This window comes from Pongo pygmaeus, chromosome 14 (genome assembly GCF_028885625.2).
Source record: "Pongo pygmaeus isolate AG05252 chromosome 14, NHGRI_mPonPyg2-v2.0_pri, whole genome shotgun sequence".
Classification (NCBI taxonomy): domain Eukaryota; kingdom Metazoa; phylum Chordata; class Mammalia; order Primates; family Hominidae; genus Pongo; species Pongo pygmaeus.
In genome coordinates this window covers 55102654-55124138 of record NC_072387.2, presented here as the reverse complement: position 1 = coordinate 55124138, position 21485 = coordinate 55102654, and the positions used below count along the sequence as shown (strand labels likewise).

At 39.5% G+C, this 21485-nt stretch overlaps 1 protein-coding gene across 7 annotated transcripts in view; it reads right to left on the bottom strand.

Annotated features, from left to right (window-relative positions):
• The window catches only part of LRCH1 (leucine rich repeats and calponin homology domain containing 1), a 200618-nt gene that overhangs the window by 97482 nt on the left and 81651 nt on the right, over positions 1-21485 (bottom strand). For all 7 annotated transcript variants that reach the window (XM_054446067.2, XM_054446068.2, XM_063650847.1 and 4 more), the window contains exon 2: positions 5906-6050. In XM_054446067.2, coding sequence (XP_054302042.2) covers positions 5906-6050 — 145 coding nt within the window. The remainder of the gene's footprint in view (positions 1-5905; positions 6051-21485) is intronic.

The window sequence follows — 21485 nt, the reverse complement described above, 5'->3', positions numbered from 1 at the left end:
TCTTTGAATGAGGTAAGATCTTCATGAAAGAATGTGGGACACACATTTTTATTGAATTGAACAAGACTCCTCCTCCTTTCCAGTTTAGGAAGACATCATCAATTCTTCCATTTTTTTTAGAGAGAAGAAACACTAGCCTACAATTGAGACTTTTCTTTAGAATTGTCAGTGCAAGGAGAGAAGACATTTCTTCTACAAGTAAGAAGAAATGTAGTTAAATTTAATTTTTAGTTCACAACAAAAAAAATATATAAAGTCTGTGTTTTCTAAGGCAACCCTAGCATGCAAGACGCTTGTCCCAATCCAAGATGACTTCTCAGTGTGACTCCCAGAGGAATGTGGGGATACGGGTTATAGGACCATCAGGAAGCTGGCTCTTTCTGCACATTGTTCAGCAGCCAAAAAGAATGCCAGGCTGCAGAGAAAGCAGCCAAAACAGATTCCTTTTATGGTGTGATAACATTTTGTTCAAGAGACCGCCCTGTTCTTTATAGGCAATGCTTCAGAACCCACTCCTAGTAGGTTGGGAGAGGTTGGGGCTTCTAATGAATAAACCAGGCCTAGCTGAGTGTATTTCACCCTAGAAAAGTAAAAGCACTCACCACGAGTTCTGGAAGCAATATGATCAAATACTATACAGAACTTTCATTTCTTGGCAGCCGCTAACCCTGAAATGAGACTTTTTAACCAACGTCCCTATTCTTAGATTCACAACACTCCTACTATTGCCAAGAGTTTTGCTAGTCTGGGTTATTTTATTTTCCTACGGTACATTTTCTTCATGAGGCTCATCAACAACAAACTCTCCAGCATCTTAAAATAGATTTTAAACTTTGTGAGGCTTTCCTGTGTAACTCAGGTTCAAAGTGTTGGTTCCTCTATAGGAACAAATCTTGCTTAATCATTTTTATTGTTCTTGGCCACACTTCTTGGATTAAGACACTTTATAACAGGAAAAGACACAGTGGCACATATACTAAACTAACATAACCTTTTGTTGTGAACACCAAGAGGCAAAGATTAAAAGCCCAAATCCTTCAAACACAGGCTACATAAACAGCAATAAATTAATATTTTCCACAAACATAACATTTCTGTCATGTGAGAAAATGTGAAAAATATGTAAGTGTTTTTAACTGCACTTCACAGTAAGGATTTTTTTCATGTGCTAATTAAATTTATCTCTAATTTAGGACTAGAGGCTGTTGGCAACAAGCAGCCTTTTGACATTTAAAGACAACATATCAGCCAAGAAGCTGGTTAGGCAGTGACATATCACCACCACCACCACCATCATCGTCATCATCATTATCATCACCATCACTATCACCATCACGATCAAATATTTATGGCTGTTTATTCAGCTGAAATACACTGAAATACCCCGGAGGGTGTAATCAGTTTTGAATGTTTCCCATGAATTCAAAGTAGCTTCATGTGGCATCTCTCCTACTTTGGAATATACAAAATTAGTAATTTCTACATGCAATTTATTGAGAGAAGAAAAAAATCTAAATACAGTGAGGTCATGTTGATTTTAAGTACAGACAGACAAAATCTGTGAAAATTTGAAAACCAGCTTCTTGGCACTATTTGATCTAACACGTCTTTCTTTTCAGTTAATAGAAATAAGAGGAAAATTTCTAAGTGCTACAGAAAAGAAAGTATTTTAGGGTACTTGTTTATAAAATCAGATATACTTGCCTATTTGTTAAAGCTCTTTCAGATCATACTATACTTGATATCGTCTACCTTAAGTGTGAGCTCAAAAGCAATTTACAGTTTCTTTAATTTTAAGAAATTCACACCGACTTCCCCATACATCAAAATTAGTGATAATGTCCTGCATTGATTATATACTTCTATCTTGGATATGTAAGTTTTTTCTTTGGCATACTATCGCATTTATAACTACTGCAGAAAAAACACTAGATTAGCTCTTCTACAAAGCGGTGTGTTTGCAGCATCCTAAGTCTCTGTGTCCTTTTCAAGTGAGGGGATTGGCAGTCTCTCCCCAAAGGTCAAAAGTCAATGAAGTCCACTACGACCCTTCACCATACCCAACAAAATATATATTTTATTTTGCTAACTTAATAATATCCAGGAGGAGCAGAAAAGACGTGAAAAGGCCACCGTGGCTAACCCTGGTTGTTGTGGAGGAGACATCACATTGTCATCACACACAGGCACAATATTCTGAATTCCTCCTGCTTACCAGGCTTGGGGATGGCTGGGAGTGGGGTGGTAGTTTGTGGACAGGAAGAACTCACACAGACAACACTATCATGTGGATGATACTACTCAACATCTGAGAAGACTTCAAAACAATTTTATTAGATGCCACTGGTATTTTCTAGACACAATTACATATTTGGAAGTAAACAAATGTGACAGTCACTGTTTCACAGATAGTAATAAATCTTTTAGGCAAAAGCTATATTGCATTCAACATCAAATCTGATAAATATCCCAATTTCAAGGGTCCAATTCCTAAAAGACATGTTTCAACTATACCCAGTAATCAAATAGGAATTAAAGGCCTTGTAATCGAATATCATAAGAGGACCAGCTTTCTGATTACTTTAAAGATTACTCTCATTAATATTTTTATTTTCTTTCTTTCTTTATTTATTTTGAGACAGGGTCTTGTTCTGTTGCCCAGGCTGGAATGCAGTAGCACAATCACGGCTCACCGCAGCTTCAACCTCCCAGACCCTCTCACCTCAGCCTCCCAAGTAGCTGCGATTACAGGCGCATGCCACCACGCCCGGCTACTTTTTGTATTTTTTTTTTTCAGTAGAGACAGGGTTTCAACATGTTGCCCAGGCTGGTCACGAACTCCTGGGCTCAATGGATCTGCCTGCCTCAGCCTCCCAAAGTGCTGGGATTACAGGCGTGAGCCACCACGCCCGGCCTACTATTTTATGTTATACACTTATACTCATGTAAAAAATTTTATAGGAGGTTTTGAAAATAATTATATATGTATATATAGTATCTGGCTTTCAAAAACTTTAGAGGATAGCTATACTTTTTTTTTATATCTTTATACAATACCTCTGTGAGATAAGCTTTTCCTCAAATTTTCTCTATTGGTCAAATTCCTTCAAAGAGCACATGATTCAGTATGGGAGAATAGGTCTCAAACATGGTAATATTAAAAGTAGGAGAAGTGGGCAAAGAAAAACAGAACAAAAACAGAATGACCCATGTAAGTGGGAGAAAACAGATGCAACCAGGAAGCTAAAAATTACAGACTGTAAACAATATTTAAAGAGTTAGATGCTTAACAGCTTCTTTCTATATTCTTTTTCCTTTCCATTACCCAGGAATTCATCACAAAACTGTTTATAACATACCACATGGTCGTCTTCAGCCATGATCAGTTTCAATGAACTCTCTGTCTTTGCCTTAAAACATCCTCAGATCCATACTCCAATATATTACCCATCTGAAGACAGCAATAATCTATTCTCAACTAGGTGTGACATGGAAACCATCACACCAAAACCATTTTACTAATGTTCTAAAAATATAATATACATTTTAAGATGACATTATTTAGTGTGATTAGCATGTTTAAATGCCTATCATTGTAAAAGTAAAATGTCATCTATACCCAAAAGTTTCTCAATGAACATGGACTAAATACAACAATGCAAAGTTAAATATATAGACTTACTGCATCCAGGACTACCAGCAGTGAAAATGTCACAGCAGGACAGGAGTAGGTAAGTAAACAGACCAACTACACATGCTTTCCCCTGTGTATGTTGGAATTAGAGTACAGATGTCTTAGGAGATACTGACCCAAATTCTATAGACACTTATGCTTGCTGCACCAGGAAATTCCAAGGTTATTAACACCCTACTATGGCAGAAACAGCAAGAAAATTCAAAATGGACAGATAAGTTAGAAATCTGCAAAAGTGAAGATTAGATATATGAGCCTCCAGACGATCCTAACAGTAACCTACACCTTATTTACCAAAAAGAAGTTAAGGCTACTTAAAAACCTGCTAGGATTTTTTTCAACCCTGATAAAAAATAAAAAAAAAAAAAAACAAATACACTTGGCCGGATGCGGTGGCTCACGCCTGTAATCCCAGCACTTTGGGAGGCCAAGGTGGGTGGATCACGAGGTCAGGAGATCGAGACCATCCTGGCTAACATGGTGAAACCCCGTCTCTACTAAAAATACAAAAAATTAGCCGGGCGTGGTGGCAGGCGCCTGTAGTCCCAGCTACTCAGGAGGCTGAGGCAGGAGAATGGCGTGAACCCAGGAGGCGGAGCTTGCAGTGAGCCAAGATCAGGCCACTGCACTCCAGCCTGGGCGACAGAGCGAGACTCCGTCTCAAAAAAAACAAAACAAAACATTAGCAGGCGTGGTGGCCGGCGCCTGTAGTCCCAGCTACTTGGGAGGCTGAGGCAGGAGAACGGTGTGAACCCAGGAGGCAGAGTTTACAGTGAGCTGAGATTGCGCCACTGCACTCCAGCCTGGGTGACAGAGTGAGACTGCATCTCAAAAAAAAAAAAAAAAAAAAAAAAAAGCACTTCTAGAGAAATGCGACTTAAACTATTTTTTTTTTTTTGACATGGAGTTTCGCTTTTGTCGCCCAGGCTGGAGTGCAATGGCGCTATCTCGGCTTACCGCAACCTCCACCTCCCGGGTTCAAGCAATTCTCCTGCCTCAGCCTCGTGAGTAGCTGGGATTATAGGCATGCGCCACCACACCCAGCTAATTTTGTATATTTAGTAGAGACGGGGTTCCACCGTGTTGGCCAGGCTGGTCTCGACTCCTGACAGGCGATCCACCCGTCTCGGCCTCCCGAAGTGCTGGGATTACAGGCCTGAGCCACCACACCCGGCCAGAAACTCATTTTTGACTGCAAGGAAAACAAGACAAAACCAGTAATTTTCAGTAGCCAACTAAATCAAAACTAAAATCACAACTAAAAAACCACTGACATTATACCTGGTTCATTGAACTTTCTGAACTTTGATGTTGGGTATATCTGTTATTCAACACAAGTCTTGCTCCCCTTTGCACACTAACATGATGCAACTGACATGAGTAAAGGCTACATTCAGGCTTGCAGTTGAGGATCTTGTATTCGCCGTAAAGATAGATTTGATGAAACAGCTTCCCTCTCTCTCCTGACATCCCAGATATGGAGAAAGGGTTTAGAATTTGACCAGAGAACCTAGCTGCAAAGTCTAAAACCAAGGCCTTAAAATAACTGATTTTCTTAATATCAGAGCTACTCAGGGGCATTAATACATGATACCATGTTGTGCATAATCAATCAATGCACATTACTAAACCATGCTCAGCAAACACTGACCTAAGTTAGTGGGATGTAAAGATAGATAGCAAACTTTGTATCTGCCTAGAGTTGTTCAGTGCTCCTCAACTTTCTTAAGAAGGCTTAAAGTGAATGGGCTCAATTAGTACTAGGTAGCAAAGCCCAATGTTACCAATAATTGCCAAAGATCACCCAGGCTTTCTCTTTTTTTTTTTTTTTTTTGCTCCTTTGTTTGTCCTGACAACCAAACTCTTTTTCACTTCCTTTATACTTCCTCCTCCAAAATCTACATGAATACTTGAAGACAACATAACTACAACCTTACAAACACCAATTAGACAAAGAGAATAAATGATATAATATAAATCATTTTTTTAAAAAAACCTTGTCTTATTAACATTCAGGGAAGTCTAGCACCAAGAACAGTATTAACAACATTACAAATTTATTAGAAAAGTTATTACTTAAAACATCTGTGTGTGATCTACATCAAAGAAAAATCAAGAATTGCAAAAAGGGGAAAAAAACGGATAGAAATGAAAGCATAAGTTTTTTATTTCTTTCATTGAATTTGATTACAACTTTTATGTTTAACCTACCTCAAGTTCAGGTAAGTCAGCATCTGCAGATTAACGATGGCCTCAGGAATGACTCTGATACAGTTGTGATACAGATTAAGAATTTCCAGTGATACAAAATGGCACAATTCTATTGGAACTTCAACCAGTCTGTTTTTAGATAAATCTATAAGAAAAGGAGAGAATATTTTCTCAATAAAATTTGAACAAAATCAGTACACTTTTATTAACCACAAACACTGTTTTTCTTAACATTATACATTTTGACCAACATTATCATTTTTTTTTTTTTTGCACCTCTGTTACTACAGCATTGTGATTTCTATTTCCTTTTTCTATTTCCTTGCCAAATTCTGGGACATGTGGGATTTGGAAAAGCACAAATACCACTAAAACTTTTTAGCTCTCTAAAGAACTTTTTACTGTAACTAAAAATTATTTCCAACTCATTCTACCAGACAAGTATGTAAAATGCTATCCTTTAACGTATCTGAATACACATATATTTACCAAAATTATTAATTCAATTTTTTTTTTTGAGACAGGATCTCACTTGGTTGCCTATACCAGACTGCAGTGGCACGATTTCAGCTCACTGCAATCTCAACCTCCCAGGCTCAGGTGATCCTCCTACCTCTGCCTCCCAAGTAGCTGGGTCTACAGGCATGCACCACCACGCCTGGCTAATTTTTGTAGGAACACGTCTTTTACATCCTTTACAAGTGAACCCATAACAGGCAATAACCAAGTACTTTACTCACTAGAATTACTGAAAGCCTATAATATATAAGACTGAGATAAATTGTATCTATTACGAACTGACACTATGAAGCACAATCAGCAGTAAAACTGGACACCACTGGGCAAATGTACCAAAGAAAGCAATCACAATCCCCAGAGCAGCATAATCATACAGTATGGCCTACAGTATTACCATCCCAATGATAAGATTATGCAATAGTCCTTAATATCTTAATATCTAAATGAATGGGAGACATGATTGTCAAATTCCATAAAACATAGAATATAAGGAAAGAACCACCACTTTTGAAAACAACTCAACAATAAGAGATAACCTCACCCTGTATCAGAAGAGACTCAAACAGTAACTGAAGATTTTCAGTAAATAATATGTAACATATACTTAAGGAACCACACCTTAGCCAAAGAAAACACAGAAAATGTAAATATGTCAATATCATAGATGAAATAGATTTTAAAGAGCCACCTTCCCTCCAATAAATAAATAAATATACAAATAAGCAAAATCAGGATGAGACAGCTTCAGAGGGAGAATTCTAACAAACTTTTAAGGAATAATTTTGAGAATGATGGTTTCCAGCTTCATCCATGTCCCTGCAAAGAACATAAAATCGTCCTTTTTTATGGGTTCACAGAGAATACAAGGATCTTATACTATCAAAACAATTCACCTTATAAATAGACCAAAGTGAAATGATATATGATCATCTTCAAGGATATGTAAAAGGCATTTGGTATTAATTTTTAAACAACCTTATTAAGGGATATTTTACATATTTTACATACACCAGCAAAATCACACAAAAGAAGAGATATAATTTATGATAATAGCAAAAGGGCAAAATCCCCAGCAAATCTTAAGGAATATGCAAAATTTATATGAAGAAAACTTTAAAATGCTACTAAGGCAAAATTTTAAAAGGTGATGACAATTATCTCAATTATATCTATATAATTTAAGGCACTTCCAATTTAAACAAAAAAATACTTCCAGAATTTTAAAAAAACTGTTGGAGTTATTGCACAAGTTGATTCTAAAGATCTCATGGTTAAATAATGTGAAAATAATAAAGTATTTCTCAACAAAGAAGAGCCCTGAGAGGATGAGCTCTCCTGGATATTAAAAACACATCATAGAGCAGTGTGGTGGATAGATGGGAAGGTCAACGGCATGAATTACCAAGATGGGAAATGGGTCAAGAGACATACATATGGAAATCAAGGCCACGGACCAGACTGGTACAGGTCTGCACAGCAGGAGGTGAGCGTCAGGCTGGCAAGTGAAACTTCATCTGTATTTACAGCCACTCCCCACTGCTCACATTACTGCCTGAGCTCCGCCTCCTGTCAGATCAGCTGGGGCATTGATTCTCGTAGGAGCGTGAACCCTATTGTGAACTGTGCACGCAAGAGACCTAGGTTTCGTGCTCCTTGTTAGAATCTAATGTCTGATAATCTGTCACTGTCTCCCATCCCCCTCAGATGGCACCGTCCAGAGCAGGAAAACAAGGTCAGGGCTGCCACTGATTATCTATTATGGTGAGTTATATAATTATTTCATTATATATTACAACGTAGTAATAATAGAAATAAAGTGTACAATAAAGTAATGCGCTTCAGTCATCCTGAAACCATCCCCCACCTCGGTCTGGGGAAAAGCTGTCTTCCACAAAACCGGTTCCTGGTGCCAAAAAGGTTGGGAACCACTGAAGTGTGCAATAAAGGTGGCATTTCAAATCAACAGGGAAAAGACACAAGGCCAGTAGTTTGAGAAAACCGGATAGCCATTTAAAACGAAAAAAAAAAAAAGACGACTACCTATCTCCCACTTTTATCTCAATAAACTCTAGATGAATGAGAGATCTACTGTGAAAAGGGAAGCCGTAATAGCACCAGGACAGCATGGGTCCTGTTTACGATCTCAGAATGGGGAAGGCTTTGTATAAATAGTATAAAGCGAGAGTGCCAAATTTAACACACACAAAAAAGTATGGCATTTTAAAACAAAAACTTCACCATAAACATATATGACAATCAAGGAATGGGGGAGGATGGAAAGTTCTACAATTCCTAAACCTAATAGGCAAATTTTTTATACACAGAAAGAGCTTCTACAGTTGACAGAAATGAGACAAATCATAAACAAGAAAAGAAAAATAGATATGAACAGATGGCTCACAGAAAATGATATACGAATGGCTCTTAATCATATGAAAAAAGGATCAACCACACTCAAATTAGAGAGACACAAATTACAACTAAATGGGATAGTATTTTTCATCTATTAGAATAGTGAATATAAAAAAATCTGATAAACACATTGTAATGCTGAGGCCATGGTGATGTAAATGAAGGATATTTTTTGGTAATATCTGTAAATATTACAAATGCACATACACTTTAACTTAGCAGTCTTTCTCATCTACAGATATTCTTATACATATGCAAATGACATATTTTTTAGCATGGTTTCTTTCTTTTTTTTTTTTTTTTTTTTGAGTTGGAGTCTCACTCTGTCACCCAGGCTGGAGTGCAGTGGTGTGATCTCAGCTCACTGCAACCTCCATCTCCCGGATTCAAGCAATTCTCCTGCCTCAGCCTCCTGAGTAGCTGGGACTACAGGCATGCACCACCACGTCCAGCTAATTTTTGTATTTTTAGTACATATTGGGTTTCACCATGTTGGCCAGGCTGGTCTTAAACCCCGGACCTCAGGTGATCTGCCCACCTCGTCCTCCCAAAGTGCTGGGATTACAGGCGTGAGCCACCACACCCGGCCAGTATGGTTTCAAATAGCAAAAGATGGAAAGCAAATAAAATAGAGGACTGGTTAAGTATTAATATACCATTAACAAACATTATAAATACACTAAAATTAAATCAATCAATATTAATATAATATTAATTCTATTTTGTGTGACTGAATGTAATATTAAACATTATATTCCATAATGGAATACTAATACTATGCAGCCATAAAAATGAATGAAGCAGCTCTATATGTGCTGATACAAAACAAACTTCAAAATAGATTATAAATGTTTAAAAAAAAAAACAGTTGCAGGACAGTGCATATAGTATTTGTGGGTTTTAATGAATATTTACATAATTATTTAAATATAAGTAGATTGTGTCTGGAAAGCTACACAAGAAACTGTTTAAAGTGGTTGTTTCTGGAGAGAAGATCTCTGGCTAGGACAGGAATGAATGGGAGGAAGACTTCTCACTGTAGATACTTCTGTGCCTTTAGAGATATCAATGCATTGCTTATTTCATTGTGATACATAATATATACATATTATGATAACATATGAAATTATGTGTATGTGTGTATACACATCTCTGTCTCATTCTCCCATCAGCATTCTTACTCTTTCTCTACACAAAGAATTTCATTTCACTTAAAAAGAATTAAGAGGCAAGAGCAAACTGTGAAGTTCCTCATATTAAATTAAGGAAAATATTAAAGCAACCCTCCTTTCACGAATGTTTAGAGTCTAAATAGAAAACAATTCCGGAAGTCTCCTGTGTTCTTTCTTTTTGAAACACTACTAGACACAGTGATCTTGATGTGCTACAGTGCTGAAGTTTGCCCAGGAAACTTATATGTGTCGTTTTCTTCAGGTTCAACTCAAAGAAAGTTCCACTGAGGGTCCAGTTTACATTCCAAACTTAACCTTTCCTGAGAATTGCTAGAACTATACTATCCAATTGAATGAAAAAGATACAGAATACATGTGCGTAGAATATTTCAAGAACTATTTTAGGTAATGGGAGTGTTTCTGTGATTTCAGTGTCACTAATGTTTCTTTAAGCAAGAAGAAAATAGTATTTTTGTAGCAATATGGTCACATAGCTATGAACCTTTTAAAGGACAATGGGACATAAAATTAATAATAGAAACCACTCTAACCTGAGAGCAGAAGACTAGTTCTAAATCTACAACCACCCGAGATGTTTGAGAAACTTACTCAATTTTCTAGACCTCTGTTTCTGAATAGGTAATATTAAAGTATATACAACTAGATGAGTTCTAATATTCTTTTCAAAGCTAAGATTTATGTGAATAAATCTAATTTATTCTGTGGTCAAATATTTTAAGTCAAAAATATTCAAAATCCAAGAAATTTTGTTTCATCATCATAATTAATAGCAGCAGTTAAATATCACAAGAGGTTATAAAATATAAACCCACCAATACTGTAATTAAATTTTGGCACATTATTTTAATGACTTTGACATTTCACTGTAGAATATATATTCCATCATATAATCTGAATTTTAAAAGTGTTCTGTTTTCAAACTTGGGAAAAATGTAATGGTAAGACAAATAAATTACAAAATGACTTACAAATTCAGCTAATATTCAATTCTGGGCTAAACTTACTAATGGCATCATTAATAACAATTTGCTAAAAACATGCTAGAATATTGCACTAATTAGTATATCAGTCTGGTATTTTCATTACTATTTACATTACAGATTATATTTGCCCTCCCCCCTTCTTATCTTTTCCTCCATAATCTCCAGGTTTGAGGGAAAACTCTGGCATTTTTCCTTCCAAGTAATTCCTTCCCTGGCTGTCTGACTGCATCCCAGAAGCAGCTGTGCTAAGGGCTGGTCAGAGCCACTCAAGGAATGAGATTAGTCCTGCTAGCTGAAAGGAAAAGGAGGTTTACCCAAAAGGAGGTTTACCCGGTAAAGCCTTCATTTTCCCATTATTTTAAGTTGTGTCTGATCTCTTTTAATTCTTGTTTTTAATTATGCTATTCTATATGTACTTTTTTGGGATTCCTTTCTGAAAGGAGCCAGGCTACACATTGCACATTCATAAAGTTATAAGGTAACAGTGGGCTTCTGCCATGCCCAGGCCTACACTGCTGGACAAACAGGCAGACCACCCTGTCCACTGAGTTAGTGAGAATTCACCCATGCAATGGGTCCCCTGTTGTCTTGGGTTTGTGTTACAATTTCTACATTAACAAGGATGAAACTATATTACGAAATCTACACACAGCTTAGACACTTTCACTAGCTATACAAAAACGGTTGCCCAGATCAGCATCACCCAAGTTAAAACAAAACTGAAAAACAGAAAAACAAAAGCTTTCCTTTTTTTTTGTTTAGTTTAGTTCACTCCCTGCTGAATTATGTATGCATCCTCAACATACACTAAGGATGGGGTATCTACAGAAATGGAAAACTACTTCAGGCCTACTTTCAAGGAATTTAAATTTTGAAAAGTAAGATGAGGCAAACCCAGAATGAAACATAAGGCAGGATGCCCTAATTGTTCTTTAAAAATGTACAAATAAAGAGCTAGGCATTTGGGAGAAGGTAGATGAATGACAGTTGGCAAAGTTTACCATGCATTGACCAATTCAAGCATGGCTGCCACTGGAGCTTCACATCTGGCACCTCATTTAAACCACTGCATGTAGCAGCAGTAGCCCCACCAACCTAAAGACGACAAAACTAAGGCTCTGAAAGCTTCTGTCACTTATGTGCCCAACACTAAAGATGAATAGAGCTCCCCACACAAGACCACTCTTTCTCCATGGAATAATGCCAAGCAAGAACAGCTTTATTATCAGGAAGATACAGCAATTAAATCTTCACTGCACTTTTATGTGTCCAAAATTCAACCAAAATAAAGTCGACATGGTCTTTGTATAAGCCCAGAAGGTAAGAAAGTGATGAAAATCATGGATAAAAAAGGAAAGTACTGAAAAAAATAGGTCAGCTGATGGGCTTAATTCTAGAAGTAACAACATGAAGCTTGGCTCAAATTGCTGATTATATTAATCTTACATAAACACTCTATTTTGATTAATAGGTTTCCAAATATATGACTTGCTTTTTCTCTGAGTATCATTTAATCCTCAACTTTGTTAACAGAAGAGAAGAAGAGGGTGCAAAAAAAATGGGCATGTTTGCTTTTTGATGCTTTGCTTAGGCTGATGTGGAAATCATCTTGTGTCTTTGAGAACACACCATGGGGAAGACACCTAGAAGGGAAGGGGAAGTGAGTCTGGATCAAGATGTTTTGACTCTGATAATCCAGAATAGATAATCCCTTTACAAACACTGGGAACGAAAGATATACGTACACGTTCAAACATTTTTCTGTCCTGATAACCAAGGAATAAAAGAGCGTCTGGTCCCTCTTTAAAGGGGAGAGAAAAAGAGAGAAAGGAAGGAATGAATCTAGGACTTAGTTGAATTAAAGACATGAGAGGGCAGTCCGTTCATGGTTCACAGAGAGATATGAGCATTCCTAACTCTGCCTTTGAAAGGGCAGAGCCATGCCAGAAGCACAACTAACAATGACAGATACATCAAGTTGTGAGTAATGAAGGTTCTCCCACTCAGGAAAGACAGAAAGAATAAGAGCTCATAGATAACAGGAAAATGTTAAAACGGCAACTAGTATCTTTGTCTTGAATGGCAACCAAATAAGAGGGGGCAAATGGGCAAGGGGCTGTGAAAAGGTAACAGTAGGGTCTGAGTGACAGAAAGATAAGTAAGCTTTTAAAAGCTAGAGATACATGCAGATAAAGAATTTGTGTATGTCTTTGTTATTTATTGCTCTAATTCTATTATAAATATGCTTGTATAGAGGTGTTAGTGAATCGGCTTATGGGCTATTTGTATATTGTTTCTCAATCTTGTTGGCAAACTGCAATCACTTGGAGAGTTTTTTTAACATCCTAAAGCCTGGGGTTCATAGCCAGACACTTTAGAGCGTGACTTGGACATCAGGATCCTTGAGATGTCCAGTTGATTCCCACTGTGCTATGGGAAAGCCAGGTGAGCAGACGACACAACCTATTTCTGCTTTCTCTACCTAAACCAACCCTCCACAGATGCTGCTCTCCTAAGAGCAGAGGTAGTTCCCAGAAAGGGTCCGCTTTGGATACCAGGCTAGTACCTGAGAAATAACCTAATCTGGGAAATAAAATCTTACCCAATCCGGAATTAAGCATTGCTAGGTTAGATTCTTACTCTGAACTCCTCAGCTAGTTTCTGACACAATCAGAGCAACAAGAATCTGACCTGGAATGGAGTTTTGCATATTTTGAGTTGTCCATGATCACAGAAAATTTGTGGGTTTTTTTCCTCACATAACCCTCATCACAACCTAGCGAGGCAGGTGCTGTTACAACTCCCAATCACATGCAGGCACCAAAGACCAGAGAGGTTAGGTAACTTGTCTAAGGACACTGAGTTAGTAAGTGGCAGAGCCAAGAACTAATCCAGGTTTGTATGACACCAAAGTCCGGTCTTGAATCTACTGATTCTGCCTCATAGAACTGCATACAGGCAACATCAGTTGTTCATATGGGTATAGCTTGTAAAAGAAAAAAAAAAAAAATGACTGACCCATTTCAGGTGCCTGGTCACCAGGCATTAAAAAGTTTCTATAGCTCTGTACTAAAAGTGAGTGACCTCTGGCGAGGTTCCTAATATTTTCTCCAGAAAGAAGAGCACATGTCCTTAGTGCCACGTATCCTCCATCCAGCCCACAATGGGCATTGTCCTTTCCTGCTGGAATCCCAGCCTAGGTCTGGCTCTGCAGCGCAGAGCTGGGCCACCACAGCTCTATCTGCGCAAACATACCTAGGCAGCAAACCGGAACCCCAGAACCACGTCCTCCCCACGTCCGCCTCTTAATGGAAGCATTCACATGAAAGCCGAGCAGCCAGAAATAAAACAATAAGAGTCACCACTGCCAAGACAAGCTTTGCAAATCCCTAAAATAAAGTAGCCAGATGAATAAAAATAAGCAGGGTAGGGTAGAAAAACAGTCAATGGAATCTGGTGTGCAGTCAGCACGATTGGAAGCACGGTGTTGTTTTTGTATGAAAAAGGAAAGTGGTATCTCAGGAGGATCTGGACGAGTTCCCCACTCTCCAGCAACAACATCCTGAGTTATCAGCCACCAGAGCCATCGAGCAGCCATGCCGACAGACCAGGACAGCTGGGAACCTCGTTTGCAACATCTTGTTTTAGGGTCAGAAGAGAAGATCTCATCTTGAAAGTCAAAATCATTACCAGTCCCACAGAGGAAGACCAAATGACACCATAAACATGTTATCGTGGAAGTTTAATTTCAGAATCCTAACACTCATCATGATGTCTCAATAACTGGGTAAAAGATGAATCTGTCACTTACTCATCTAAAGCCCTGGCCCACCACAAAAGTGCATGGAACCTGCTGTTTTCCCAGTACTGAGGAGGCTGCTCTGTTATCCCCACCCTCTTGCTGCTCTTCCTGGGACCACTGCCTTAGTGAAGATAGTCCTTGGGTAGAGGTATGATCTAGGGTCATCTGCCCTCTTTGGACAATCCATCCCTATCTTCACCTAGGCAGGCAAGGGTCTCTCTAGAAGAATCTCAGCTACATCATTCTATCCATCCTGAACTTCCTCTCTCAGCTCCACAATGTCCTCGGTGTCTGACCCTCACTTCCCACTCCTCTAGACACCCCACCCAGCCCCATGACTCAGCACCTATGGGGCACACATTCAGAACTGCCCTGCAGTAAGGGAGTGCTACCCAGCCAATAAAGCAGAACCCATGGGCTGACTCACCCCTGACTCTGCAGACCAAACAACCCAATGCTTCCAGGGTTAAATGGGCAGAAATATTAAGCAGTTCCCTACAAGTTTTGAGTGAGTCAAGATCTCAGCCTGCATCTCTTATGAGATCAACAAAGAAGTCAGGTCAAACAACAGAAATGTGATCAACAATTCTCCAATATGAACCATGAGGTCTTCCCTGATCATCTCCTTAAAACTTCTTTCATAACCATCTTAACCTTCTTCCTCTGTTCTACATTTTCTTTTTTATCTTAGCACATAAATAACCTTCTAACATAGCAATGCAATTTAGTCATGTAGATAGATATGAATTTTCTCTCTTCCCCTCCTAGAATGTAAGCTCCATGAAGATTAGGATCTTTGTTCATTGTTGTACAGTAAGAGCTTAATAAATATTCGTTGAATTGAATACTTACTACTAAAAGTAAGTGAGCTCTGACCAGGTCCCTAATATTTTCTCCAGAACGAAGAGCCCATGTCTTCAGTGCCATGTTTCCACCCAGCCCAAGATGGGCACTGTCCTTTCTTGCTGGAAACCCAGCCTGGTTCCAGGTCCTCATGTCAGACAGCTTGAATTCAAATTCTGGTCCCACCACTTAGCTGCATGAACTTGGAAGTAATTACTTAATTTCTCTATGCCTCAATTTCTGCATCTGTAATATGAAGACATTAATAGTACTGGCTCCATTGAATTAGTGAAAGGACTGAATGGGATGATACACATAAAGCCCTTAGAGCAGTGTCTGCCACAGAGTGAAGCACTCTAAGAATAACCGCTATCATTATTATGTTAGCTATTACTGGGTTCCATGAGACACAAATAAATAAATAATAGTTCTGTACAATAAGTGAACAATCTGTAAGTTAGTTTGAAGGTTTCTCTTTCCACTAAATTAGTACTCAACTTACCTAACAGTTTTCTCTAGCTCCATTCAATGATCAATGTATCTATTCCCTCACTCATCACAGTGCCAACTATATGGCTTGGTTCATTTGCACCTTATAAACACTGGGAAGAAGAAGTGAGATGATGCACGCAAAGCAGTTAGCAGTGTCTGGAGTTCAACAAATGACAGTTGAAAAATGAAATATAACTAGGACACCAGGCCTCCTCTGATACTCTCTGAGTGCAGAAAGGGAGACACCCAGCTCATGACTTAAATTCTAGAGAGAAGTGTGGGAATAAACATGAGTACAGATTACTGTAGGGACACTGGTCCCCAAGGGTGCAGAAGAGCCCAAAGGGCTTCCTGGCAGGTACAACACTGCTTGGAACTCTGCTCAGGACAGGGATCCTGAGACCCTGGGCAGTGAACAGGGGTGTGTGTCGGACCATCTTCCTGGCCGAGCAGGCCAACAGCAGTCATGCAGATAGCATGAGAGGAAGGCAGGAGACTAGGAATTCTCTGGGGTGTGAGAGGGAGGGCAGAGATCCCAGAAACTTTCCACTGTGAGTCTTTAGAGCTCAAATGGCCTTTCACTAAATCACATTATTAAGTATTTGAAGTATAACAAATACCTTATTGCCTGACTAAAGCTGAGCAGCTGGTAACAGTCTCTTACCAGCCAGTCCACAGAGAGTCTATGGGATACCATAATTCGAAGAAAACTAGTTACTAGTTAAGGGATCTGACAACTGCTGCAAGGTGAGTAATTTGGGAAATGCAAAGAAAATGAATCCCAAGGATGCTAAGGAACATTGACCTTCTGCATGCCCAAATTTACATTACTACACTGGGATCAGAGAAGAGAGTGGACTTCTCTCTACAGGGAGACAGAAAAAAGGCAGAGAAGTAGGCTCTGTGGACGCTACGGCTGCTGCTTTGCTGGCATGTTATCATTCCAGGATTAGAATCAAGAATGAAACAAGGCACTGCTATGAGTTGCTAATTACATAAATATTGAAACTCTTAACCATAAAAGAAATGTTCTTTGCTGGAAAAAAGAAAGCCTTTTATAATAAAAATGACCAAACCAGAAAGATTTTTCCAGGACTTTTCTTTGCTGGAAGCTTTTGAAGTCAAACATACCGTGAAACAGTCTGCTACACTTCAGTTAACCATAATCCTCAATTTCTTAGATTTTCTTTTATTATATACTTCACAAATAACAAATAAAAACATAAGGAAAGCCAAAACTACCCACTCCCCTTGCAAAGGTAAAGAGGATCTAGAGATTCTGTAGTATACGCAGCACGTTCACGTATGTGATTGATTAGCTCTCTCCTGTTTAAAAAAGCCTTTTAGTGGCATATCAAACTTTTTTTATTTTGATACAATGTGTAGTAAACAATCTTAGGCATGAGGCCGTGTAAGATCTTCAGTTAGCAAAGATAAAATTATTGTCCCTCTAAGAGACTTGCTAATTTGGGATGGAAATGTATCAGTATATTTTTAAAGACTTCCAAGATAAAGAAATGAATCCTCCTTTTTACCTGGAGTAAATTATAGTTCCACTAAGCTAGATAACCACTACTGAGGTTTTCCAAATACTTGTGTTAAAGTAGAATGAAGGCAGCAGGCATCATTTTGAAGTAGAAATCATGCAGAATTCAAAATTTATACCATACGGTATTAATTACATCAGTAACTGTTTAATTTCAAACAAGGTAAAAATTCAAAAGCTATTCAAAGGTTCCATGCCAGTTTTAACATATTGCTGAAGAAGTCAAAGGAGGAATCATTGCCACAAGTTTTATCCAAAAAAAGTAACCCTCAAAGATATTGCCAGTGACATTTTTAAGTAAATATAATTCAGAAAATTCAAAGCTACTGTAATATATTTAATGTCCCATAAGAAAATAAATTTTATATGAATCGATTTGCAAATCCATAGTAATTTTCTTGTATATAATACAAATACTATATGTGTCATAAATATTTTATATGTATAAATGTGTCCATAGCAACCTAAATGATAATTTCATCTATATGTCATTCTTGGAAACCAGATATCGTTTGAAGCAATGTTTAATTCAGCTTTGTTCTCTTTTGGATAAAATAAGAACTTGAAATTTCAAATGAAGCCTATAGTTTAGGAGGCTGAAGTGGGCAATTAATTACGCTTTTTCTGTATTGTGAAAGCTTCTTCTCTATAGTCATTCAAGGAATACTTGTTGTGTACCTACTATGCGCCAGAAATAGTTCTAAGCAGTGGGCAAATCCAGCGAACGCTGGCAAAGAACTCCTGCTCTCCAGAACTCACCCTCCAGTGGGGTGACACAAACACAAATGACAAGTAAAATGTATGGCATGTTACAGGGTGGTAAGTGCTAGAAAGAAAAATAAAGAAGAAAAAAGAACTGGGAAGTGAGGGAGAGGCGTGGCAACTTTAAACAGGGTGACCAGGGAAGAATTCGTGACCAAGGTGACAGCTGAGTGCAGAGCTGACAGAAAGAAGAGAGGAAGGCACGGGATCCTTAAGGGCTGAGCCTTTCCCCACAGGGACAGAAAGCAGAAAAGCCCTAAGGTAGCAGCAGGGTGGCATACTGCAGGGACACCAGGGAAGGCTGTGTGACTCCAGCAAGGGAACAAGGGTGAGAAAATCGGGAAGAGAGGCCAATGAGGTCATGGAGTAGGCAATCACATAGAGCTTTCGGCCACTGTAAAAGTCTGCCATTTCCCGGCCATTGGAGGGCTTGGAGCAGAGGGTGGCTCTTCTCGCTAGATTTGTGTTTGGAATCTAGGGCAGGCAGGGAGGCCAGGGAGGAGGTGACAACCCAAGCAATGTAAGATGGTGGTTAGACCTGGGTGGCAGAGTGGAAGTGACAAGAAGTGGTCACATTCAGGTTGTATCTTTTGAAAGTAAAGCCAACTGAATTTGCTGATTGGATGGGGGTTTGAGAGAAAAAGAGTAGTCAATTATGATTCCCAATTTTGGCCTCAGAAATTGGAAGAACGGAGTTGCCATCCTCAGATGTGGAAGCCTATGGCAGATATTGTGGGGCAGGTCAAGAGTCATTCTGTAGATGCAAATGTTGAGACACCTATTAGATATGCAGGTAAGGAAGTGTTCACAGCTGGACCTCGGGGACAAATGTTGGGAATTGTAAGAGTATAAATGGCATGGAAAGACATCAACTCTAAAGTGGAGTGAGTGAAGATTAGAGAAGAGGGCCATGCACTCAGCCCTGGGACATTCCAACCTATAGAGGCAAGAAGGAGAAGAAGACTAAGAGGGAGCGGTCTGTGAGGAAGGAGGAAAACACAGGCCAGCAAGGTCCCTGGAAACCAAGTGAAGACAGTGTTTCAAAGAGGAGGGAGTGCTCCACTGTTCCTATAGCTGCTGCCGGGACAAATCAGCCAAAGACTGAGAAATGACTGTCAGATCCAGCAAGTGGAGGCCACAGGTGACCCTGAGAAAAGCGGTGGAGGGGGAATGTAGGAGCAAAAGCCTGATGATGGTGGGTTCAGGAGAGAATGGACGATTACCCAGAGTAGTCAAATTTACAGAGATAGAAGGTATAAGGGTGGTTGCCAGGGGCTTGGAGGAGGGAAAAATGAGGTGTAAATGTTTAATGGGTACAGAATTTCAGTTTTGCAAGATGAAAACATTCTGCAGATTGGTGGCTTAATAATGTAAATGTACCTGACATTACCGAATTGCACACTTAAGAATGGTTGAGATGGGCCAGGTGCAGTGGCTCATGCCTGTAATCCTGGCACTTTGGGAGACCAAGGCAGGTGGATCACTTGAGGTCAGGAGTTCAAGACCAGCCTGGCCAACATGGTGAAACCCCATCTCTACAAAAATACAAAAAAATATTAGCCAGGCATGTGGCACATGCCTGTAATTCCAGCTACTCAGGAGGCAGAGGTAGGAGAATCGCTTGAACCCAGGAGGCAGAGGTTACAGTGAGCCAAGATTGTGCCATTGCACTCCAGCCTGGGTGACAGAGTGAGACTTCATCTCAAAAAAAAAAAAAAAAAAAAGGTTGAGATGGTAAGTTGGATGTTGTGTTGTATATATTTTACCAAAATTAAAAGCTTTAAAAACTTTGCAAAGAGAGAGACTGAAAGGAGAGGAATAAGTTATAATGAGTTCAGGCAAGTCAAGGTAAAAGAGAGCAGATAAATGGAAGCTGGAGAGGGGCATGGTATGGGCGAAGAAATCAGCATGTTTGTATGCTGATGGGAATAGCTTGGTGGCCAGGGGAAAACTGACGATTCAGAAGAGAAAGGAGACAACTGATGGAGTGATGTCCTTAAAAAGGTGGGAGGGGGCCGGATGCGGTGGCTCACGCCTGTAATCCCAGCACTTTGGGAGGCCGAGGCAAGGAGATCACAAGGTCAGGAGATCAAGACCATCCTGGCTAACACGGTGAAACCCCGTCTCTACTAAAAATACAAAACAATTAGCCAGGCGTGGTGGCGGGCACCTGTAGTCCCAGCTACTCGGGAGGCTGAGGCAGGAGAATGGCGAGAACCTGGGAGGCAGAGCTTGCAGTTAGCTGAGATCGTGCCACTGCACTCCGGCCTGGGCGCCAGAGCGAGACTCCGTCTCAAAAAAAAAAAAAAAAGGTGGGAGAAGACCGGATCTTTCAAGTGGAGGGTGTGGCCTTCCCAGGGGCATCAAAAATTCCTCCACAGCAAGGGAGACTAGCCAGCGAATGCAGACAACTGAGAAGACGTGGTTGCAGGTACACAGGGAAACTCTTTCTAATTGCCTGCAAGCCCAGTTAGCTGAGAGACAGGGATGGAGACATGTTAAAGGTTTAAGTGCAGGAGAAAGTATGAAGTAGTGAACAGACTGTGGGAAAGTCTCTGCAGAAGAGAACGGCAGTGTGAGTGCTGGGTGGCAGTAAAGCCCCCTTGAGTTAGTGGATATGAATTGAAAGTAAGGCCTCTCTGGGGTGGCCACAGTGCATACAGACACCTCACTGAAATAAATATAATTCACTGGGTTCACTTGGTTGTGTTCAACCTTGTTACCTGTGCCTATAAAAAACCCAATCTTTATGGAGATAATAATAACTTTTTAAAACTACTGGTTTATATTCTGCAGCTCTGGTCCCAGAGCATGTATCTAACTGGTAAGGGTCAAGGGAAGTACTACCAGTAAGCGTGCTCATCAGAAAGTCAAAAAGCCTGAAGGGAGGCTCACACTGGCTACGTGGTACCCTCCCAACCCTTCCTGCCCCAGGAAAAACCACCCACAAGTTGGCTCACTTACTCAATCATTTATAGATGTCTGCTATAAATGAGACATACCATGCTAGATATTAGAGACAGACATA